This window comes from Lissotriton helveticus, chromosome 5_1 (assembly GCF_964261635.1).
Source record: "Lissotriton helveticus chromosome 5_1, aLisHel1.1, whole genome shotgun sequence".
Lineage (NCBI taxonomy): Eukaryota > Metazoa > Chordata > Amphibia > Caudata > Salamandridae > Lissotriton > Lissotriton helveticus.
In genome coordinates, this window is record NC_136065.1 from 500860748 (window position 1) to 500886091 (window position 25344).

Genomic DNA, 25344 nt, shown 5'->3' on the forward strand with positions numbered 1-25344 from the left:
CCTCACTTCAGAGACCATGTGTCAGCTGGATCACCATCAAAGTGGGTGCAAGTCTGAGACCGGGGAGGAAACGGTCTCTTCTGCTGATGGTGTGGGCAGGGCGGTACCCTCGAAGCAAGAACAGAATCCGCTCTGGCTCACATTGCACAAGTGAATGGAGCAGAAACCTTCCAAAAGGGGCGTCTTCTGTGCAGCTGTTGTGCAAGATCGCTTTATTACAGTCTGCTCCCTGATCACATAACTTCCTGCTGTCTCATTTCTCCCCTTTACTGCATCTGCACGCTCTCTTCGCCATCACTGCAGAAGTAAACCACGATAACTTTGCTTCATGACTTCCCTCATCTCCCCCTCCTCAAACTCTCTTCCTCTCGAGTTTCACTTTCTTTCTAAATGCAGGTTCTTCCAAGCTTATCTTGGTGCAGTCTGTTCTCTAATTCTTGTTTGCCTCATTCTGCAACATTATTATAGTTTGTACAAGTACCTCTGAGAGCAGCACATGCCCTCTCAGTACAATGAGCCTCTCTCAGAGCTCTGAACGTCCCAGTTCTGGTGTGAGGTCCCAGAGCGCCTCAGCTCTGTGTGACACCCTCCCAAAACACAATGTTGCCTGCGATGTGTATCTGACAGGTCACAGAAACTCCCTGCGCTGTCTGTTAGCCTCTTGAGGCTGTCACATCTAAGAAAACTCCAGCTAGGTTAATGAGCCCCTCGATGTCCCAGGAAATCCCTGATCTGTTAGAGTGCATCTTCCAGGCTCCAGTAGTTCCCAGTTCTGCAACACGCTACTTGTAGGCCACAGTTCTGTCCATGACCTTCTTGCAAGACTCAGAACAAGCATCTGCAATGCAATAGGTCTCGCATTTACACAAGTTTGAGCTCGTGGCATTGTTAATGACAAATCCTTTTACTCATGTTTTGGTTTAAACAACATAAATAAAAGGCATTGTCATTTACAATGCCAATATCTTAAACTCTTGATAGCGAGACCTATTGCATTGCAAATGCTTGTTATACTAGAGTGTTTGAGGCCTTCACACAATATAGCACACCGTGCAATAAAAGCGAAAGATCCTGGAGTCACTTTTTCCTTAATTCTTACACCTGCACAAGAAGGTTTGAACTCAGCAGATTTTTAAAGCCTCTTTTGGAAAAAGTCTGTTATATATTTTTTATGGCTACCTCAGCTATATTCACAACAAAGATAAAGTAAATATCACAGATATTTCTGTGCAGACTGAATCAAACAGAACATTAATACAAGATTAAACAACATTTAGATTAAGCAATGACAATTGAGCCAGTATGAAACACAGTTCAGCCAAACCGAGTTTTATTAAAGTCCAAAATGAGTACAAAAATACAAAAGAGGGTGTAGTGAGAAAATAAAGAACCGCAGTTGTGTAATCGAACCAGAACCAAGAAAAGGTAGGGGAAGTGATATGGTAATCAACAAAAAGAAAGGTGATTGGTTGATACAAAAATGAGACAGCAGTATCAATCATAAACACTCATGGATACAGAAATTCGATAATTTTATCAGCAACGGCGAAGAACTTTGTCTGTCTATAAGATCGTGTTGACGATGTATCGACCCTTTCAGGATCATAGGGTATCATCAGGACTAAAGATGACGGGGGTCTAAGGGAACAAAGGGCTATATATTAGAGAGGGCTCAATACAATCATTAGGTTTATAATGAAATCTAGGTAGAAAATTACATACTGGCTATACTAGAATGGGGATTCCATCTAATTAATGTAGGAATTCACAGAAGAACGATTCCAAATTGCCAAAGGACAGCAATCCTGCAATGAGAATTCATGTGTCAAAAAGGAGGCTTTTGAAATAGGATTTTGAAATAAGTGGCAATTGTCATAAGTTACACGATCAAATGGCACTCATCTAGATTCCACTGTTTGGTAAACTGTGGATAAAAGTTGAATGGAGAGGTGGGGATAAACAGGATTGGGAAAGGAGAGCAGTAGTCCCTCAAGCCCACTGGCAGAGAAATCAGTGATCAAACAGAAATGATAGGGCTTGTGCAATCAAGAGTCCCTGAAATAAAAAATAAAAAAGGTTGGGTTAAAAGGAGATCGACTAACTCTAGGGGAATTAGGAGTACGCCATCGGGATAAAAAAGGTTTACCTTGGAGGCCACTTTGTGCCTTGTATAGCGCACGGTCAAGCAGGATACAGTTGCTTGCTCGGCAGCTCCTTGTGAATGCCCAAGATAAAAATTCTGGCCAGCCTCCACATCGCGTACTCGAGGAGAGGCGTGGCGGAGGGGCATGTCAGATACACTCACGGGCCATTGAGATTGGAGTATTATCCTGGATCCAGAATGTCAGCTTTTTTGTGTCCAACCCGACGAAGGTAGGAATGTGGAGTGAGGGGTAGTCCTGTAGTCAAACAGTCGTCAAGGATCCTAGCCCCGCTCAAACACCTATTAGGGTCCACATACCCTGGGTTTTTATCTCCAAAATAAGTATATTCTAGGACCGCATATTTAGGTGCAGCTACCTGCAGTGCATAAGAAAGTTACTTACTTTGAAACAGGGAGGAAATCTCTTTTTTGCCCCGAAGAAAGCCTAGGACCAATTGGGGCCGTAGTTAATAGGCTGAAACATTTTGGCAGTGACATTAGGGTCATAGGACCATTCAATCCTCACAACCCCAACTCTTTTTCTTCATTTTAATATCAACTGAAACTCCGCTATTAAAGGGACACCTGGAGCTTCCAGAGGATTTTTAATCTTTAAAACCCCCTGGCCTATTCTTCGAAGTGCTCCCTGAGATCTGGTCGAGCTCACCCCGACCTTTAGAAGTCAGGGTGAACCTGATGATGAAGCATGACACTACTAGAGAGTGTGAAGGTTATTTGACAAATAGGAATTGTTCCCACTCTTGCAATTAAACTAGTGATATAACTCCAAAAGAGAATAGTGCCCAACATATAGTGCAATTAGGTGGGATACTTATTGTGAGTGCTAGTATTAATTTGGAAGGACGTATCCCTCCAATTTCTCTTCCAGTACTGTGGAGGAACCTCTCTACCCTTTCGTCTCAGATTAGGGGACCCCCCCCTGTCCTTCAGCCATAGTTTAGTAGGTAGTAAGAATACTCCATCGCAATGGACTCCCTAAATTTTGTTTTGCAGCAGCAGCAGCAAAAGTTTCAAACTGTAGTTAGAAAACACAGCTCTACTATCTTACATCTCAGGCACAGTGGAGATGAGTCACAGTGTTTGTTCCATAGGCAGGTTCAAGAGAAGTATCTGTAGTGTAAGTAATTAAATTGAATCAGTCTGAAAAACCCTGTGTTCCCTGCCTCTCAAGGGACTGCCGGCTGCTGGACACCAAGTGCAAAAAAAGAGCAATAAAAGTGAGTGGCAAAATAATACAGTACCAACACACGCGCAAAGGTGTTGGAGAACAAAATGAGGGGGGATCGACACTTACGTCCCCTTTGTCGATACACTACATTGAAGTGTGAGGCAGCATATCGGGGGCCAGCAGCCGGGACCCAGGGAGCCGTATACAGGTTTCCAGTGGGAATTTTGCCTTCACCAAAGTGGGACTACAGATGGTTCCCCTCCCAGGCCCCCGATATGCTGCCTCACACTTCAATTTAGTGTATCGACAAAGGGGACGTAAGTGTCGATCCCCCCAAATTTTGTTCTCCAACACACCTCAACGCGCGTGTTAGTACTGTATTATTCATGTGGCGTGATTTTGCGACTCACTTTTATTTCACTTTTTTACACTTGGTCCGGGCAAAAGCCCCATTAATTTTTTCTCAGGGGCTGAAACATGTAGACCGACCCTGACAACTGCGAGTCAAACCACTCCACTAGTTGTCCATTTTTATATTTTTAATGTACCCTGGGCCGCCACAAATAAACTCACTCGGTAAGGATCCCCAGTGGTATTTTTAACAAGCACTTCATTTCATTACACTTTCACACCACACCAGCTCCGCTGTAATCAGGCGTTGTAGCACAATGAATGAATGAATGAATGAATGTTGGATTTATAGAGTGCGTGGTTACCCTGGAGCGTCCCAGCGCTGTAACATTGGGGAACCCGTCCTGGCTTTCCCTGTGAGATGGTCCCTTTACTGGGCATCCCCAAGGTGAAGCCAGGCATCCCCGGCGGTGGTGGGGCCGGAGTGGAGATTAAGCAAGCTATTGCCCAGAGTTGCAGCGTGGGACCCCATGGTTAGAGTGGCACCGAGGCGAGATTTATCGGGCCCGCTGACATTGGTCCTGCACCCGGCCGCGTCGGGAATTGAACCCTGGTCCCGGGTCGACCTCAGCCTCCGGGTCTGTCGCCTCTAACCGTTGAGCCACACTTCTCCACAGACCGGGCGGCACTCGGCCACCCGGTTGGGACCCTAATGATGAAGCATGACACCAACCAGGTTGGTGTGTGAGGGGTCTTATTAAATAACCTAATGGTTCTTTGGCACTGTAACTACCTCCATTGAGTCAATTAATTCCCTACTCAGGTTCTGGGTACATCCACATTGTTTATTGATTCCACTTGGGGATAGGGACGTCCCCCTTCTCTTCCTCGCTCTCCCCCCACTATTGTTTGATACAGGTTAGTGGCATGCCAGGGCGATGAAAGGGGTGTTAATGTGCAAAAAGGTGAACAAGACATTGCTCTACAAGTCGGTCACCTCTTCCCAAGGAACCTGGTGTGAAGTGTTATCATTGGGACCATATTGAGGGTGATCTCCCGGATTATACTGGGCCTGCCGATGGGGGACCTCCATCTTACTCAGGAATTTGCGACGGTTCAGAAGTGTTGGAATAGGTATCTGCGGAGAGGTCGCATTGCGGTGCCATACGCATCGGAGATCCCGCTCAAGCTATGCAGGGCGCTCCCGCACGGGGGCTCATGGCACCGACTAGAGAACTGGGAGCACCAGGGACTGGCGACCATTGGAGATCTATATGACGACGGAGCTCTAATGCCCTTCAACCTCTTGCAAGATTGCCGAGGGGGGACTTCCTCCTTCATGCAGCACTGACTGAGGCGATCCATAAACACTGGAAGGCGGGTTTGGTGGAGCCTCCGCTGTCCGCGGGCTGTCAATACGTGGTAGTGGCCGCGGGTACGGTTAAGGCTATAACGTGCCTCTATAAACGCATGATTGCGGAGGCTCAGACCCCACTAGCAGCTGTGAAGGCGAAATGGGAGGCGGACTTAACAACGGAGAACCCTGAGACGGCGTGGTCTGGTATAGTAGAAAGGGTCTGGAAAGGGACGCGCAATGCGAGGTTTCAGCTGGTGCATTTTTACATCCCAATGAACCTTACTATTCGGTCCGCTCACATGGTCGGCTACGGACCAATCAGCGACTTGCTTTAAACCACATTTGGCCCGTTAGTTATCTTAGCTTTCATTGCACGGTCCGGTCACATGACCGGCCGAGGGCCAATTAGCAAACTGCTTTTAACCGTAGTCCAAACTCCGTTCAGGTACCTCCCCAACCGGCTCGGAAGACGGCGAAGAGGTACCGACGGAGAGGTGAGTTGTACTATGGAGTTCCCCCCGGTAGTTCTGTTTTCTTCATTACATTTACTTTAGCGGCTTGTTTAAACTCCGTCTCAGTACCTCCCGAGAGACCGGGTCTACTTGGGCGTCCTAGCATGGTTTAAGAGAAGTAGAGACGAACTGTTCAGTACAATGGTTTTTGGGTAACAACAGTCTAGTCCCCATATAACTTTACATTGTAGAAAAGAACTAAGACCGTGTTCTCTTCATCGTAACAAATTTGGATCTAAACCATTATGTGTTTTTCACATAATCCCTGGAAATATAAATTCTGTATCATATCTCTCTCAGAGTACTGGTGTGTGTTATTTTTAGCTGACATGGAAGCAATTCCATATTTTGTGTTCTTGCTTCCTTTTTATTAGAGCGGTGCTTCCCTCGATCCCTGAGCCGTTGCCAGGCGGGGCCCATCACTTCAACTACAATGGTAAGACGAAGTACACGATGTAACATGTAAGAATTACATCTAAGTGTCTTCATGTTGGAAAATTGCAGGACCAATGTGTTCCTCTACCAAACAACCAGGTTACAGTTAAATGTGGATTAATTACACGTTAATCATATCTATGTTCATGTGGTCATTTTACTGTTTTTTGTCTGTGTCTTTTTTCTCCCCATTTAGTGACATACAATACACCTGCAAGCAAAGACTACACCTAGGAATCCAGGTGATCTTTTTTCATGTTGCAGTATGTCAATGATATAGTCACTTTTTAATTAACTTTTCACCATATCCTTGCAGTAGCATTAATTATCTAGGTCCTGATGAAAGCAATGGACTTGTTAGTGCTTTCATATTGCTAAAACATGTCGACCATTTTTACATCTAGGTAGATATTTGTTAAATCTACCTATGCTGCTCTTTTAATATTGGAGGAGCGAGCAAAAAAACTGAATAAACTTTTCATTCTTGCTCCCTCACCCAATTTTATTCTCACTCAGCACATTCCCTCACTAGCACTGCAAATCAGTCACCCTCATATTTACCTACTGGCACTTTGTGACACTCTAACCATATTGGTCACTACCAGGTTCACAGGAGGTTATAAGATCTGACCTACCATCTCCACCGGTAGTGGGCCTAGTATATGGACAACAGGAATCCCAAATGATGAAGGGCGGTTCCGAGTGGTGACTGATGGGTATCCTGTTAGGGATCACAGGACACTTATTTATGTTTTTTCTTAGACTCTAAATGGGTTGACACAGACTTCTTAAGTTCGATGTACCACACGTAGATTTTGTTATAGACCCTTTGACACCTTTGTGTTTTTTAGCATTTTTACATCCTACACAGAGCGTACCTGTCCCCTGACAAGCTCCATAGGTATTTCCCGACACATTCAGCGGCCTGCCTGCGCTGTCCGGCACGAATGGCCGATTTCCAACACATGTTCTGGTCCTGCCCGGCTCTGGGCTCCTTTTGGCAAGGGGTGGTGGAGAATCTGCGGGAGGTCACTGAGAGGGATTTGCAACCCACAATGGCACACTGCGTCCTACACTGGTTCCCACACACATCAAAAAACAAAATCACTAGTAAATTCCTAGACCTGGGTCTGCTGCTAGCGAAACGAGCCATAAAGTCCCAATGGAAAGCAAATAGGGGGCCCACAGTGGAGAGATGGTGGGCGGAGCTCACTAAATGGGCCAGCTGTGAGGGGGAGGTACGCCTGCAACTGGCACTTAGGGCAGGCACTGAAACTGCTCTGGAACGGGCCCGGGCCTGGGAGCGGCTGGTACTTGAACGCACGATGCCGACCTCTGACAGTGAGGGCTCCCCCGCAAGTAGTCCTGGTCCTTAGACACCCTGGCTTAGGTGGGTGCTAGGCCCATTTCTTTCCTGGGATCGCCCCGCGCCCCACGTGTTGACTGCACTTTCCTACTGGTTAATCCTGATTGTCGGTTTCGGACCTGCTGTGCCCGCAAGGGAATCGGGCTTGCTCTTGTGGACCTCTGACACGCCTGGGGGGAGGGATGGGTGTAGGGGGGTGGGATAGGGGGGATGGAGGGGTTTAGGGGGGGAATTGGGAGCGGGGAGGAAAGTTGTTTGTTATTGTTCAGTGCTCACTGAACCAGGTGCGGGGGGAACCGGATGGTTAGAAAAGCAGCCATATGCACTACCTGAGAAACAGTTATATGTGAGTACCCTTACAGCTCTTAGCGAATGATACTCTCCTGTCTACTGCCGCTCGACCTCCGGGGTGTGAGCTAAATGGCCGTGTTAGACTAAGTTTTCCATTTCAGAACTTTTGTACCACGAATGCAAGATGCTGCCCTCGTTGGCGATTTGATTGTGCACATATTACTGCTGCAATAAAAATTCTATTACAAAAAAAATTGGGACCATATTGAGGGAAAGTTGGTTCTTTCCAGCTGAACGACAATCGAGCAACCACAGCAAAGCTTCAGCAGTGTATAGTAGGAATGATTGAGACTGCTTATGTCCTGCATGTACTTCCGCACACTGGTTCATGATCCTACCCCACTGCTGTATGAGTCGGCATCAACCAGACTTGTAATTCAGAGAAGGTTAGATAACCCAAACATGGAAACCCAGTACCACTATTTTATGGCTACGCCAAGCGTTCCACAATAATATGAATGCCCCACAGCCATATGAAAACATGCTCAAAGGGAGTGACGTTACTTCCATATAACATGTATTCCAATAAGAATATTTATGATCCAAAAACGACACATGCTTCAAGATTACAGTACTTACAGCTACAGCCGCCGTGAAGTTCTCTATGAAATAGTAATCCGCACCGCCATGTGCCATTAATCCAAGTGGCATGAAAGCCGCCACTTTTCCACGATGTTCTGATAAGGAGTTAGTTACAAAATCAAACAGTCCAATGGGCCCTGCCCCTGTGCAGCGTAGCTCTCCCTGCAAAGCAAAGAAAAGGTCAATTAATTATTTTCCATCTTTGGTTCTATTGGAAGCATGATTTTGTTCACAAAATAAAGGTGAACTGTTTGACGACAAATGTAGTAATTCAGGTACTGTTAGTCATGGCTCGTCTCGCTGTTTCAAAACGCTCCCACCCTTGGCAGGTAGACCCTCACCAGTGCCAGACAACAACCCCATATCTACCAGCTCACACGTGCCACCGTGGGACACACACTATCGGCTCCCATCACACAGTTGCCGGTGAAGAGCCGATATCACACAATGGCAGGGAAAACGAACTGAAAACCACAGTAAATAGTGGTATTCCAGCTTGTTTTCCAAAGCTTTGTGCTGCCGAAGTCCATTAAGGGGTGCAAAAACACCCCAGGACGTCGGCACCAGCCTCAGCAAGCTTTTTTTGGGGAGGGGGGCTTTCAAAAGTGCCTCGTAGATTAGGGTGACCAGAATTTTAAGGCCAAAAACCAGGACATTTCACGAAAATAGAAGGACTACAATTTTACTTCAAGCGACCGGACAGAATGACAGCGCTCCTCAGCAGAGAATTACAGAACAGGAGGTTAGAACAAACATAAAATGTAATTTTTTTAAACCCAGGAGCTTGCCTGGTAATTAAATTGCTTTCTTGAAACAACTGATCACTATCCCTGCTTTGTACAACATAAAAAAGCACCTCCCACCGTTTTGAATCACCCCTCTCTAAAAACCGGGACAGGAGCTATATTTCCTGAAATCTGCCAGGACAGTTGGTGAAAAACCGGGACCGTCAGGGCAAATCCGGGACGCCTGGTCACGCTATCGTAGGTACTTCAAGGCATGAGAACCCGCCCCTTCAAGGCTCTGCCCCCTCCTCACAAGGTGAGATTGTTCTTCAAGTTGGCAGGTCTGACAACCTAGTATTGTTGACAGTCATGCCTTGCACATGGAAACTACTGGAAACGCCTGGCTGATGCATCCCCCTAAGCTGACTTAGCTACAAGAAAACACAGGTTACAAATGCACTAACATTTGACACAAAACCATAGGCAGCTAGTGAGTGAACTCAGTGTTGCCCAGACTAGGTTAACATGTGCATTTTCTTACCTTACTCCCCTTACTGGGTCCCTTGCTCATATTTTAGCACATAGACCCAACCTGGCCACAGGAACAAGACTAATCAATGTGGAGCAGATAGCATTTTTTTCCAAAGTGTACTTGCAAACAGAATCCATCTATCTGGACAATCTAAATGTTAAGAGCCGTGTTTGTAACCAACTGGAAAGCTTCAGACTCAACATCAGTAGATAAAAATACTTCAGCTACCAGGCATGTACAGTCTTGAACAAGAAGGGAGCTATTTAATTTAAAATTCAATGGAGGCGAGTTCAAAGGTGCCCTTAACTGTATTTATCCATGCCTGTGCGCAAAGAGACCAGGTGAGCTAATTTGTAACTTTACGGCCGAGTAAGAATTAATGTATTCTGAAAAGCATATAAATAGTTATGAAAAATATACCCAGTAAAATAAACAAACATTAGCATAAGAATACAATGTATGCACAAGTTTATTAATGGGCAACCATTACAAACACTGTGGGGATCCCTGGCATATTTAGACCCCGAGATATTTAACATCTGCCATTCGAGTGTGCTAGGAATATGAAAAGTAGGTGGTTAAGAATATTTTGAATCAGACTGTATGCGGTGGATGTGGTGGTGGTGGATGTGGTGGTGGATGTGGTGATGGATGCGGTGGTGGTGCATGTGGTGGATGTGGCGGTGGATGTCATTGTGGATGTGGAGGTGATGGTGGATGTGGTGGTGGATGTGGTGGTGATGGTGGATGTGGTGGTGGATGCGGTGGATGTGGTGGTGGTGGATGCGGAGGATGTGGTGATGGTGGATGCGGTGGTGGTGGTGGATGCGGTGGTGGTGGTGGATGGGGTGGTGGTGGTGGTGGATGGGGTGGTGGATGTAGTGGTGAGTGTGGTGGATGTGGTGGTGGTGGGTGTGGTGGATGTGGTGGTGGATGTGGCGGTGGATGTGGCGGTGGATGCGGTGGTGGATGCGGTGGTGGATGCGGTGGTGGTGGATATAGTGGTGGAAGTGGTAGTGGTGGATGTGGTTGTGGATGCGGTGGTGGTGCATGTGGTGGATGTGGTGGTGGATGTGGATGTGGTGGTGGATGTGGATGTGGTGGTGGATGTGGTGGATGTGGTGGTGGATGTGGTGGATGTGGTGGTGGTGGATGCGGTGGATGTGGTGGTGGATGTGGTGGATGTGGTGGTGGAAGCGGTGGTGGTGCATGTGGTGGATGTGGATGTGGTAGATGTGGTGGTGGATGTGGTGGTGGATGAGGTGGTGGGGGATGTGGTGGTGGATGCAGTGGTGGTGCATGTGGTGGATGTGGTGGTGGATGTGGCGGTGGATGTAGAGGTGATGGTGGATGTTTGTGGTGGATGTGGTGGTGGATGCGGTGGATGTGGTGGTGGTGGATGCGGTGGATGTGGTGGTGGTGGATGCGGTGGTGGTGGAAGTGGTGGTGGATGTGTTGGACGTGGTGGTGGATGTGGTTGTGGATGTGGTGGATGTGGTGGATGTGGTGGTGGTAGATGTGGTGGATGTGGTGGTGGTGGATGTGGTGGTGGATGTGGTGGTGGATGCAGTGGTGGTGCATGTGGTGGATGTGGTGGTGGTGGATGTGGTGGTGGATGTGGCGGTGGATGTCATGGTGGATGTGGAGGTGATGGTGGATGTGGTGGTGGTGGACGCGGTGGATGTGGTGATGGATGCAGTGGTGGTGGTGGATACGTTGGTGGTGGTAGATGGGGTGGTGGTGGTGGTGGATGGATGTAGTGGTGGTGGGTGTGGTGGATGTGGTGGTGGTGGGTGTGGTGGATGTGGCGGTGAATGTAGTGGTGGATGTGGCGGATGTGGTGGTGGATGTGGTGGTGGTGGATGCGGTGGATGTGGTGGTGGATGTGGTGGATGTGGTGGTGGATGTGGCGGTGGATGTGGTGGATGTGGTGGTGGTGGATGCGGTGGATGTGGTGGTGGATGTGGTGGTGGGTGTGGTGGATGTGGTGGTGGATGCGGTGGTGGTGGATGTGGTGGTGGTGGATGTGGTGGTGGTGGATGTGGTGGTGGATGTGGCGGTGGATGTCATGGTGGATGTGGAGGTGATGGTGGATGTGGTGGTGGATGTGGTGGTGGATGTGGTGGTGGTGGATGCGGTGGATGTGGTGGTGGTGGATGCGGTGGTGGTGGATGCAGTGGTGGTGGTGGATGCGGTGGTGGTGGAAGTGGTGGTGGATGTGTTGGATGTGGTGGTGGATGTGGTGGATGTTGTGGTGGATGTGGTGGATGTGGTGGTGGTGGATGTGGTGGTGGATGCGGTGGTGGTGCATGTGGTGGATGTGGTGGTGGTGGATGTGGTGGTGGATGTGGCGGTGGATGTGGAGGTGATGCTGGATGTGGTGGTGGATGTGGTGGTGGATGTGGTGGTGGATGTGGTGGTGGATGTGGTGGTGGTTGATGCGGTGGATGTGGTGGTGGTGGTGGATGCGGTGGTGGTGGAAGTGGTGGTGGATGTGTTGGATGTGGTGGTCGATGTGGTGGATGTGGTGGTGAATGTGGTGGTGGATGTGGTGGATGTGGTGGTGGTGGATGTGGAGGTGGATGTGGTGGTGGATGCGGTGGTGGTGCATGTGGTGGATGTGGTGGTGGTGGATGTGGGGGTGGATGTCATGGTGGATGTGGAGGTGATGGTGGATGTGGTGGTGGATGTGGTGCGGATGGTGGATGTGGTGGTGGATGTGGTGGTGGATGCGGTGGATGTGGTGGTGGTGGATGCGGTGGATGTGGTGGTGGTGGATGCGGTGGTGGTGGTGGATGGGGTGGTGGATGTAGTGGTGGTGGGTGTGGTGGATGTGGTGGTGGTGGATGTGGTGGTGGATGTGATGGTGGATGTGATGGATGTGGTGGTGGATGTGGTGGTGGATGTGGTGGTGGTGGATGCGGTGGTGGTGGATGTGGTGGTGGAAGTGGTGGTGGATGTGGTGGTGGTTGTGGTAATGGATGCGGTGATGGTGCATGTGGTGGATGTGGTGGTGGTGGTGGAAGTAGTGGTGGATGTGGATGTGGTGGTGGATCTGGTGGTGGGTGTGGTGGATGTGGTGGTGGATGCGGTGGTGGTGCATGTGGTGGTGGTGGGTGTGGTGGGTGTGGTGGATGTGGTGGTGGATGTGGTGGTGGATGTGGCGGTGGATGTGGCGGATGTGGTGGTGGTGGATGCGGTGAATGTGGTGGTGGTTGTGGTGGTGGGTGTGGTGGATGTGGTGGTGGATGCAGTGGTGGTGCATGTGGTGGATGTGGTGGTGGTGGATGTGGTGGTGGATGTCATGGTGGATGTGGAGGTGATGGTGGATGTGGTGGTGGATGTGGTGGTGGATGTGGTGGTGGTGGATGCGGTGGTGGATGCGGTGGTGGTGGAAGCGGTGGTGGATGTGGTGGTGGTGGAAGTGGTGGTGGATGTATTGGTGGATGTGGTGGTGGATGTGGTGGATGTTGTGGTGGATGTGGTGGTGGTGGATGTGGTGGTGGATGCGGTGGTGGTGCATGTGGTGGATGTGGTGGTGGTGGATGTGGTGGATGTGGTGGTGGATGTGGCGGTGGATGTGGAGGTGATGGTGGATGTGGTGGTGGATGTAGTGGTGGATGTGGTGGTGGATGCGGTGGATGTGGTGGATGCTGGGGATAGGGTGGTGGTGGATGCGGTGGTGGTGGTGGATGCGGTGGTGGTGGAAGTGGTGGTGGATGTGTTGGATGTGGTGGTGAATGTGGTGGATGTGGTGGTGGTGGATGTGGTGGATGTGGTGGTGGTGGTGGATGTGGTGGTGGATGTGGTGGTGGATGCGGTGGTGGTGCATGTGGTGGATGTGGTGGTGGTGGATGTGGCGGTGGATGTCATGGTGGATGTGGAGGTGATGGTGGATGTGGTGGTGGATGTGGTGGTGGATGTGGTGGTGATGGTGGATGTGGTGGTGGATGTGGTGGTGGATGCGGTGGATGTGGTGGTGGTGGATGCGGTGAATGTGGTGATGGTGGATGCGGTGGTGGTGGTGGATGGGGTGGTGGTGGTGGTGGATGGGGTGGTGGATGTAGTGGTGGTGGGTGTGGTGGATGTGGTGGTGGTGGGTGTGGTGGATGTGGTGGTGGATGTGGTGGTGGATGTGGCAGTGGATGTGGCGGTGGATGTGATGGTGGATGTGATGGATGTGGTGGTGGATGTGGTGGTGGTAGTGGTGGATGCGGTGGATGTGGTGGTGGTGGATGTGGTGGTGGAAGTGGTGGTGGATGTGGTGGTGGATGTGGTAATGGATGCGGTGATGGTGCATGTGGTGGATGTGGTGGTGGAAGTAGTGGTGGATGTGGTGGTGGATGTGGTGGATGTGGTGGTGGATGTGGTGGTGGTGGATGCGCTGGATGTGGTGGTGGTGGGTGTGGTGGATGTGGTGGGGGATGCGGTGGTGGTGCATGTGGTGGATGTGGTGGTGGTGGATGTGGTGGTGGATGAGGCGGTGGATGTCATGGTGGATGTGGAGGTGATGGTGGATGTAGTGGTGGATGCGGTGGATGTGGTGGTGGTGGATGCGGTGGATGCGGTGGTGGTGGATGCGGTGGTGGTGGATGCGGTGGTGGTGGTGGATGGGGTGGTGGTGGATGTGTTGGATATGGTGGTGGATGTGGTGGTGGATGTGGTGGTGGATGTGGTGGTGGATGTGGTGGATGTGGTGGTGGATGAGGTGGTGGTGCATGTGGTGGATGCGGTGGTGGTGCATGTGGTGGTGGTGGATGTGGTGGTGGATGTGGTGGTGGTGGTGGATGCTGTGGATGTGGTGGTGGTGGATGCGGTGGATGTGGTGATGGTGGATGCGGTGGTGGTGGTGGATGCGGTGGTGGTGGTGGATGCGGTGGTGGATGTGGTGGTGGATGTGGCGGTGAATGTGGCGGTGGATGTGATGGTGGATGTGATGGTGGATGTGGTGGTGGATGTGGTGGTGGATGTGGAGGTGGATGTGGAGGTGGATGTGGAGGTGGATGTGGAGGTGATGGTGGATGTGGTGGTGGTGGATGTGGTGGAGGTGGATGTGGTGGTGGAAGTGGTGAAGTGGTGGTGGATGTGGTGGTTGATGTGGTGGTGGATGCGGTGATGGTGCATGTGGTGGATGTGGAATTGGTGGTGGATGTGGTGGTGGATGTGGTGGTGGATGAGGTGGATGTGGTGGATGTGGTGGTGGTGGATGCGGTGGTGGTGGGTGTGGTGGATGTGGTGGTGGATGTGGCGGTTAATGTCATGCTGGATGTGGAGGTGATGGTGGATGTGGTGGTGGATGTGGTGGATGTGGTGGATGCGGTGGTGGTGGGTGTGGTGGATGTGGTGGTGGATGTGGCGGTTAATGTCATGGTGGATGTGGAGGTGATGGTGGATGTGGTGGTGGATGCGGTGGATGTGGTGGTGGTGGATGCGGTGGATGTGCATGTGGTGGTTGTGGTGGTGGTGGTTGAAGTGGTGGTGGATGTGGATGTGGTGGTGGATGTAGTGGATGTGGTGTGGGATGTGGTGGATGTGGTGGTGGTGGATGCGGTGGTGGTGAATATGGTGGATGTGGTGGTGGTGGATGTGGTGGTGGATGTGGCGGTGGATGTCATGGTGGATGTGGAGGTGATGGTGGATGTGGTGGTGGATGCGGTGGATGTGGTGGTGGTGGATGCGGTGGATGTGGTGGATGCGGTGGATGTGGTGGTGGTGGATGCGGTGGTGGCGGATGCGGTGGTGGTGGAAGTGGAGGTGGATGTGTTGGATGTGGTGGTGGATGTGGTGGATGTGGTGGTGGATGTGGTGGATGTGGTGGTGGTGGATGTGGTGGTGGATGCGGTGGTGGTGCATGAGGTGGATGCGGTGGTGGTGCATGTGGAGGTGATGGTGGATGTGGTGGTGGATGTGGTGGTGATGGTGGATGTGGTGGTGGATGTGGTGGTGGATGCAGTGGATGTGGTGGTGGTGGATGTGGTGATGGTGGATGCGGTGGTGGTGGTGGATGCGGTGGTGGTTGTGGATGGGGTGGTGGTGGATGGGGTGGTGGATGTAGTGGTGATGGGTGTGGTGGATGAGGTGGTGGTGGGTGTGGTGGATGTGGTGGCGGATGTGGCGGTGGATGTGGCAGATGTGGTGGATGTGGTGGTGGATGTGGTGGTGGTGGATGCGGTGGATGTGGTGGTGGTGGATGCGGTGGATGTGGTGGTGGGTGTGGTGGATGTGGTGGTGGATGCGGTGGTGGTGCATGTGGTGGTGGTGGATGTGGTGGTGGATGTGGTGGTGGATGTGGTGGTGGATGCGGTGGATGAGGTGGTGGTGGATGCGGTGGTGGTGCATGTGGTGGATGTGGTGGTGGTGGATGTGGTGGTGGATGTGACGGTGGATGTCATGGTAGATGTGGAGGTGATGGTGGATGTGATGGTGGATGCGGTGGATGTGGTGGTGGTGGATGCGGTGGATGTGGTGGTGGTGGATGCGGTGGTGGTGGTGGTGGTGGATGCGGTGGTGGTGGATGCGGTGGTGGTGGATGGGGTGGTGGTGGAAGTGGAGGTGGATGTGTTGGATGTGGTGGTGGATGTGGTGGTGGTGGATGTGGTGGTGGATGCGGTGGTGGTGCATGTGGTGGATGCGGTGGTGGTGCATGTGGATGTGGTAGTGGATGTGGTGGTGATGGTGGATGTGGTGGTGGATGCGGTGGATGTGGTGGTGGTGGATGCGGTGGATGTGGTGATGGTGGATGCGGTGGTGGTGGTGGATGCGGTGGTGGTTGTGGATGGGGTGGTGGATGTAGTGGTGATGGGTGTGGTGGATGTGGTGGTGGTGGGTGTGGTGGATGTGGTGGTGGATGTGGTGGATGTGGTGGATGTCGTGGTGGTGGATGCGGTGGATGTGGTGGTGGATTTGGTGGTGGGTGTGGTGGATGTGGTGGTGGATGCGGTGGTGGTGCATGTGGTGGATGTGGTGGTGGATGTGGTGGTGGATGTGGTGGTGGATGCGGTGGATTTGGTGGTGGTGGATGCGTTGGATGTGGTGGTGGTGGATGCGGTGGTGGTGGATGCGGTGGTGGTGGTGGATGCGGTGGTGGTGGAAGTGGTGGTGGATGTGTTGGATGTGGTGTTGGATGTGGTGGATGTGGTGGTGGATGTGGGGGTGGATGCGGTGGTGGATGCGGTGGTGGTGCATGTTATGGATGTGGTGGTGGTGGATGTGGTGGTGGATGTGGCGGTGGATGTGGAGGTGATGGTGGATGTGGTGGTGGATGTGGTGGTGGATGCGGTGGATGTGGTGGTGGTGGTGGATGCGGTGGATGGGGTGGTGGTGGATGCGGTGGTGGTGGCAGTGGTGGTGTATTTGTTGATGTGGTGGATGTGGTGGTGGATGTGATGGTGGTGGATGTGGTGGTAGATGTGGTGGTGGATGTGGTGGTGGATGCGGTGGTGGTGCATGTGGTGGATGTGGTGGTGGTGGATGTGGCGGTGGATGTCATGGTGGATGTGGAGGTGATGGTGGATGTGGTGGTGGATGTGGTGGTGGATGTGGTGGTGATGGTGGATGTGGTGGTGGATGCGGTGGATGTGGTGGTGGTGGATGCGGTGGATGTGGTGATGGTGGATGCGGTGGTGGTGGTGGATGCGGTGGTGGTGGTGGATGGGGTGGTGTTGGTGGTGGATGGGGTGGTGGATGTAGTGGTGGTGGGTGTGGTGGATGTGGTGGTGGGTGTGGTGGATGTGGTGGTGGATATGGCGGTGGATATGGTGGTGGATGTGATGGTGAATGTGGTGGATGTGGTGGTGGATGCGGTGGTGGATGCGGTGGTGGTGCATGTGGTGGATGTGGTGGTGGTGGATGTGGTGGTGGATGTGGCGGTGGATGTGGAGGTGATGGTGAATGTGGTGGTGGATGTGGTGGTGGTGGATGCGGTGGAAGGGGTGGTGGTGGATGCGGTGGTGGTGGATGCGGTGGTGGTGGAAGTGGAGGTGGATGTGTTGGATGTGGTGGTGGATGTGGTGGATGTGGTGGTGGATGTGGTGGATGTGGTGGTGGATGTGGTGGTGGTGGATGTGGTGGTGGATGCGGTGGTGGTGCATGAGGTGGATGCAGTGGTGGTGCATGTGGAGGTGATGGTGGATGTGGTGGTGGATGTGGTGGTGATGGTGGATGTGGTGGTGGATGTGGTGGTGGATGCGGTGGATGTGGTGGTGGTGGATGTGGTGATGGTGGATGCGGTGGTGGTGGTGGATGCGGTGGTGGTTGTGGATGGGGTGGTGGTGGACGGGGTGGTGGATGTAGTGGTGATGGGTGTGGTGGATGAGGTGGTGGTGGGTGTGGTGGATGTGGTGGCGGATGTGGCGGTGGATGTGGCAGATGTGGTGGATGTGGTGGTGGATGTGGTGGTGGTGGATGTGGTGGATGTGGTGGTGGTGGATGCGGTGGATGTGGTGGTGGGTGTGGTGGATGTGGTGGTGGATGCGGTGGATGTGGTGGTGGTGGATGTGATGGTGGATGTGGTGGTGGATGTGGTGGTGGATGTGGAGGTGGATGTGGAGGTGGATGTGGAGGTGGATGTGGAGGTGATGGTGGATGTGGTGGTGGTGGTGGTGGATGTGGTGGAGGTGGATGTGGTGGTGGAAGTGGTGAAGTGGTGGTGGATGTGGTGGTGGATGCGGTGATGGTGCATGTGGTGGATGTGGAATTGGTGGTGGATGTGGATGTGGTGGTGGATGTGGTGGTGGATGAGGTGGATGTGGTGGATGTGGTGGTGGTGGATGCGGTGGTGGTGGGTGTGGTGGATGTGGTGGTGGATGTGGCGGTTAATGTCATGCTGGATGTGGAGGTGATGGTGGATGTGGTGGTGGATGTGGTGGATGTGGTGGATGCGGTGGTGGTGGGTGTGGTGGATGTGGTGGTGGATGTGGCGGTTAATGTCATGGTGGATGTGGAGGTGATGGTGGATGTGGTGGTGGATGCGGTGGATGTGGTGGTGGTGGATGCGGTGGATGTGCATGTGGTGGTTGTGGTGGTGGTGGTTGAAGTGGTGGTGGATGTGGATGTGGTGGTGGATGTAGTGGATGTGGTGTGGGATGTGGTGGATGTGGTGGTGGTGGATGCGGTGGTGGTGAATATGGTGGATTTGGTGGTGGTGGATGTGGTGGTGGATGTGGCGGTGGATGTCATGGTGGATGTGGAGGTGATGGTGGATGTGGTGGTGGATGCGGTGGATGTGGTGGTGGTGGATGCGGTGGATGTGGTGGATGCGGTGGATGTGGTGGTGGTGGATGCGGTGGTGGCGGATGCGGTGGTGGTGGAAGTGGAGGTGGATGTGTTGGATGTGGTGGATGTGGTGGTGGATGTGGTGGATGTGGTGGTGGTGGATGTGGTGGTGGATGCGGTGGTGGTGCATGAGGTGGATGCGGTGGTGGTGCATGTGGAGGTGATGGTGGATGTGGTGGTGGATGTGGTGGTGATGGTGGATGTGGTGGTGGATGTGGTGGTGGATGCAGTGGATGTGGTGGTGGTGGATGTGGTGATGGTGGATGCGGTGGTGGTGGTGGATGCGGTGGTGGTTGTGGATGGGGTGGTGGTGGATGGGGTGGTGGATGTAGTGGTGATGGGTGTGGTGGATGAGGTGGTGGTGGGTGTGGTGGATGTGGTGGCGGATGTGGCGGTGGATGTGGCAGATGTGGTGGATGTGGTGGTGGATGTGGTGGTGGTGGATGCGGTGGATGTGGTGGTGGTGGATGCGGTGGATGTGGTGGTGGGTGTGGTGGATGTGGTGGTGGATGCGGTGGTGGTGCATGTGGTGGATGTGGTGGTGGTGGATGTGGTGGTGGATGTGGTGGTGGATGTGGTGGATGTGGTGGTGGTGGATGCGGTGGTGGTGCATGTGGTGGATGTGGTGGTGGTGGATGTGGTGGTGGATGTGATGGTGGATGTCATGGTAGATGTGGAGGTGATGGTGGATGTGATGGTGGATGCGGTGGATGTGGTGGTGGTGGATGCGGTGGATGTGGTGGTGGTGGATGCGGTGGTGGTGGTGGTGGTGGATGCAGTGGTGGTGGATGCGGTGGTGGTGGATGGGGTGGTGGTGGAAGTGGAGGTGGATGTGTTGGATGTGGTGGTGGATGTGGTGGTGGATGTGGTGGTGGTGGATGTGGTGGTGGATGCGGTGGTGGTGCATGTGGTGGATGCGGTGGTGGTGCATGTGGATGTGGTAGTGGATGTGGTGGTGATGGTGGATGTGGTGGTGGATGTGGTGGTGGATGCGGTGGATGTGGTGGTGGTGGATGCGGTGGATGTGGTGATGGTGGATGCGGTGGTGGTGGTGGATGCGGTGGTGGTTGTGGATGGGGTGGTGGATGTAGTGGTGATGGGTGTGGTGGATGTGGTGGTGGTGGGTGTGGTGGATGTGGTGGTGGATGTGGTGGATGTGGTGGATGTCGTGGTGGTGGATGCGGTGGATGTGGTGGTGGATTTGGTGGTGGGTGTGGTGGATGTGGTGGTGGATGCGGTGGTGGTGCATGTGGTGGATGTGGTGGTGGTGGATGTGGTGGTGGATGTGGTGGTGGATGCGGTGGATTTGGTGGTGGTGGATGCGTTGGATGTGGTGGTGGTGGATGCGGTGGTGGTGGATGCGGTGGTGGTGGTGGATGCGGTGGTGGTGGAAGTGGTGGTGGATGTGTTGGATGTGGTGTTGGATGTGGTGGATGTGGTGGTGGATGTGGGGGTGGATGCGGTGGTGGATGCGGTGGTGGTGCATGTTATGGATGTGGTGGTGGTGGATGTGGTGGTGGATGTGGCGGTGGATGTGGAGGTGATGGTGGATGTGGTGGTGGATGTGGTGGTGGATGCGGTGGATGTGGTGGTGGTGGTGGATGCGGTGGATGGGGTGGTGGTGGATGCGGTGGTGGTGGCAGTGGTGGTGTATTTGTTGGATGTGGTGGATGTGGTGGTGGATGTGATGGTGGTAGATGTGGTGGTGGATGTGGTGGTGGATGTGGTGGTGGATGCGGTGGTGGTGCATGTGGTGGATGTGGTGGTGGTGGATGTGGCGGTGGATGTCATGGTGGATGTGGAGGTGATGGTGGATGTGGTGGTGGATGTGGTGGTGGATGTGGTGGTGATGGTGGATGTGGTGGTGGATGCGGTGGATGTGGTGGTGGTGGATGCGGTGGATGTGGTGATGGTGGATGCGGTGGTGGTGGTGGATGCGGTGGTGGTGGTGGATGGGGTGGTGTTGGTGGTGGATGGGGTGGTGGATGTAGTGGTGGTGGGTGTGGTGGATGTGGTGGTGGGTGTGGTGGATGTGGTGGTGGATATGGCGGTGGATATGGTGGTGGATGTGATGGTGAATGTGGTGGATGTGGTGGTGGATGCGGTGGTGGATGCGGTGGTGGTGCATGTGGTGGATGTGGTGGTGGTGGATGTGGTGGTGGATGTGGCGGTGGATGTGGAGGTGATGGTGAATGTGGTGGTGGATGTGGTGGTGGTGGATGCGGTGGAAGGGGTGGTGGTGGATGCGGTGGTGGTGGAAGTGGAGGTGGATGTGTTGGATGTGGTGGTGGATGTGGTGGATGTGGTGGTGGATGTGGTGGTGGATGTGGTGGTGGTGGATGTGGTGGTGGATGCGGTGGTGGTGCATGAGGTGGATGCAGTGGTGGTGCATGTGGAGGTGATGGTGGATGTGGTGGTGGATGTGGTGGTGATGGTGGATGTGGTGGTGGATGTGGTGGTGGATGCGGTGGATGTGGTGGTGGTGGATGTGGTGATGGTGGATGCGGTGGTGGTGGTGGATGCGGTGGTGGTTGTGGATGGGGTGGTGGTGGATGGGGTGGTGGATGTAGTGGTGATGGGTGTGGTGGATGAGGTGGTGGTGGGTGTGGTGGATGTGGTGGCGGATGTGGCGGTGGATGTGGCAGATGTGGTGGATGTGGTGGTGGATGTGGTGGTGGTGGATGTGGTGGATGTGGTGGTGGTGGATGCGGTGGATGTGGTGGTGGGTGTGGTGGATGTGGTGGTGGATGCGGTGGTGGTGCATGTGGTGGATGTGGTGATGGTGGATGTGGTGGTGGATGTGGTGGTGGATGTGGTGGTGGATGCGGTGGATGTGGTGGTGGTGGATGCGGTGGTGGTGGATGCGGTGGTGGTGCATGTGGTGGATGTGGTGGTGGTGGATGTGGTGGTGGATGTGACGGTGGATGTCATGGTAGATGTGGAGGTGATGGTGGATGTGATGGTGGATGCGGTGGATGTGGTGGTGGTGGATGCGGTGGATGTGGTGGTGGTGGATGCGGTGGTGGTGGTGGTGGTGGATGCGGTGGTGGTGGATGCGGTGGTGGTGGATGGGGTGGTGGTGGATGTGTTGGATGTGGTGGTGGATGTGGTGGATGTGGTGGTGGATGTGGTGGTGGTGGATGTGGTGGTGGATGCGGTGGTGGTGCATGTGGTGGATGCGGTGGTGGTGCATGTGGATGTGGTAGTGGATGTGGTGGTGATGGTGGATGTGGTGGTGGATGTGGTGGTGGATGTGGTGGTGGTGGATGCGGTGGATGTGGTGATGGTGGATGCGGTGGTGGTGGTGGATGCGGTGGTGGTTGTGGATGGGGTGGTGGATGTAGTGGTGATGGGTGTGGTGGATGTGGTGGTGGTGGGTGTGGTAATGGATGCGGTGATGGTGCATGTGGTGGATGTGGTGGTGGAAGTAGTGGTGGATGTGGTGGTGGATGTGGTGGATGTGGTGGTGGATGTGGTGGTGGTGGATGCGCTGGATGTGGTGGTGGTGGGTGTGGTGGATGTGGTGGGGGATGCGGTGGTGGTGCATGTGGTGGATGTGGTGGTGGTGGATGTGGTGGTGGATGAGGCGGTGGATGTCATGGTGGATGTGGAGGTGATGGTGGATGTAGTGGTGGATGCGGTGGATGTGGTGGTGGTGGATGCGGTGGATGCGGTGGTGGTGGATGCGGTGGTGGTGGATGCGGTGGTGGTGGTGGATGGGGTGGTGGTGGATGTGTTGGATATGGTGGTGGATGTGGTGGTGGATGTGGTGGTGGATGTGGTGGATGTGGTGGTGGATGTGGTGGATGTGGTGGTGGATGAGGTGGTGGTGCATGTGGTGGATGCGGTGGTGGTGCATGTGGTGGTGGTGGATGTGGTGGTGGATGTGGTGGTGGTGGTGGATGCTGTGGATGTGGTGGTGGTGGATGCGGTGGATGTGGTGATGGTGGATGCGGTGGTGGTGGTGGATGCGGTGGTGGATGTGGTGGTGGATGTGGCGGTGAATGTGGCGGTGGATGTGATGGTGGATGTGATGGTGGATGTGGTGGTGGATGTGGTGGTGGATGTGGAGGTGGATGTGGAGGTGGATGTGGAGGTGGATGTGGAGGTGATGGTGGATGTGGTGGTGGTGGTGGTGGATGTGGTGGAGGTGGATGTGGTGGTGGAAGTGGTGAAGTGGTGGTGGATGTGGTGGTTGATGTGGTGGTGGATGCGGTGATGGTGCATGTGGTGGATGTGGAATTGGTGGTGGATGTGGATGTGGTGGTGGATGTGGTGGTGGATGAGGTGGATGTGGTGGATGTGGTGGTGGTGGATGCGGTGGTGGTGGGTGTGGTGGATGTGGTGGTGGATGTGGCGGTTAATGTCATGCTGGATGTGGAGGTGATGGTGGATGTGGTGGTGGATGTGGTGGATGTGGTGGATGCGGTGGTGGTGGGTGTGGTGGATGTGGTGGTGGATGCAGTGGTGGTGCATGTGGTGGATGTGGTGGTGGTGGATGTGGTGGTGGATGTCATGGTGGATGTGGAGGTGATGGTGGATGTGGTGGTGGATGTGGTGGTGGATGTGGTGGTGGTGGATGCGGTGGTGGATGCGGTGGTGGTGGAAGCGGTGGTGGATGTGGTGGTGGTGGAAGTGGTGGTGGATGTATTGGTGGATGTGGTGGTGGATGTGGTGGATGTTGTGGTGGATGTGGTGGTGGTGGATGTGGTGGTGGATGCGGTGGTGGTGCATGTGGTGGATGTGGTGGTGGTGGATGTGGTGGATGTGGTGGTGGATGTGGCGGTGGATGTGGAGGTGATGGTGGATGTGGTGGTGGATGTAGTGGTGGATGTGGTGGTGGATGCGGTGGATGTGGTGGATGCTGGGGATAGGGTGGTGGTGGATGCGGTGGTGGTGGTGGATGCGGTGGTGGTGGAAGTGGTGGTGGATGTGGTGGTAGATGTGGTGGTGGATGTGGTGGTGGATGCGGTGGTGGTGCATGTGGTGGATGTGGTGGTGGTGGATGTGGCGGTGGATGTCATGGTGGATGTGGAGGTGATGGTGGATGTGGTGGTGGATGTGGTGGTGGATGTGGTGGTGATGGTGGATGTGGTGGTGGATGCGGTGGATGTGGTGGTGGTGGATGCGGTGGATGTGGTGATGGTGGATGCGGTGGTGGTGGTGGATGCGGTGGTGGTGGTGGATGGGGTGGTGTTGGTGGTGGATGGGGTGGTGGATGTAGTGGTGGTGGGTGTGGTGGATGTGGTGGTGGGTGTGGTGGATGTGGTGGTGGATATGGCGGTGGATATGGTGGTGGATGTGATGGTGAATGTGGTGGATGTGGTGGTGGATGCGGTGGTGGATGCGGTGGTGGTGCATGTGGTGGATGTGGTGGTGGTGGATGTGGTGGTGGATGTGGCGGTGGATGTGGAGGTGATGGTGAATGTGGTGGTGGATGTGGTGGTGGTGGATGCGGTGGAAGGGGTGGTGGTGGATGCGGTGGTGGTGGATGCGGTGGTGGTGGAAGTGGAGGTGGATGTGTTGGATGTGGTGGTGGATGTGGTGGATGTGGTGGTGGATGTGGTGGATATGGTGGTGGATGTGGTGGTGGTGGATGTGGTGGTGGATGCGGTGGTGGTGCATGAGGTGGATGCAGTGGTGGTGCATGTGGAGGTGATGGTGGATGTGGTGGTGGATGTGGTGGTGATGGTGGATGTGGTGGTGGATGTGGTGGTGGATGCGGTGGATGTGGTGGTGGTGGATGTGGTGATGGTGGATGCGGTGGTGGTGGTGGATGCGGTGGTGGTTGTGGATGGGGTGGTGGTGGACGGGGTGGTGGATGTAGTGGTGATGGGTGTGGTGGATGAGGTGGTGGTGGGTGTGGTGGATGTGGTGGCGGATGTGGCGGTGGATGTGGCAGATGTGGTGGATGTGGTGGTGGATGTGGTGGTGGTGGATGTGGTGGATGTGGTGGTGGTGGATGCGGTGGATGTGGTGGTGGGTGTGGTGGATGTGGTGGTGGATGCGGTGGATGTGGTGGTGGTGGATGTGATGGTGGATGTGGTGGTGGATGTGGTGGTGGATGTGGAGGTGGATGTGGAGGTGGATGTGGAGGTGATGGTGGATGTGGTGGTGGTGGTGGTGGATGTGGTGGAGGTGGATGTGGTGGTGGAAGTGGTGAAGTGGTGGTGGATGTGGTGGTGGATGCGGTGATGGTGCATGTGGTGGATGTGGAATTGGTGGTGAATGTGGATGTGGTGGTGGATGTGGTGGTGGATGAGGTGGATGTGGTGGATGTGGTGGTGGTGGATGCGGTGGTGGTGGGTGTGGTGGATGTGGTGGTGGATGTGGCGGTTAATGTCATGCTGGATGTGGAGGTGATGGTGGATGTGGTGGTGGATGTGGTGGATGTGGTGGATGCGGTGGTGGTGGGTGTGGTGGATGTGGTGGTGGATGTGGCGGTTAATGTCATGGTGGATGTGGAGGTGATGGTGGATGTGGTGGTGGATGCGGTGGATGTGGTGGTGGTGGATGCGGTGGATGTGC

The 25344-nt window shown here is 53.9% G+C and overlaps 1 protein-coding gene across 7 annotated transcripts in view; it reads right to left on the reverse strand.

Moving 5' to 3' along the window:
- The window catches only part of LOC144754696 (putative oxidoreductase YteT), a 1220731-nt gene that overhangs the window by 44005 nt on the left and 1151382 nt on the right, over positions 1-25344 (reverse strand). For all 7 annotated transcript variants that reach the window (XM_078642823.1, XM_078642828.1, XM_078642827.1 and 4 more), the window contains one exon: positions 8284-8448. In XM_078642823.1, the coding sequence (XP_078498949.1) occupies positions 8284-8448 (165 nt within the window). The remainder of the gene's footprint in view (positions 1-8283; positions 8449-25344) is intronic.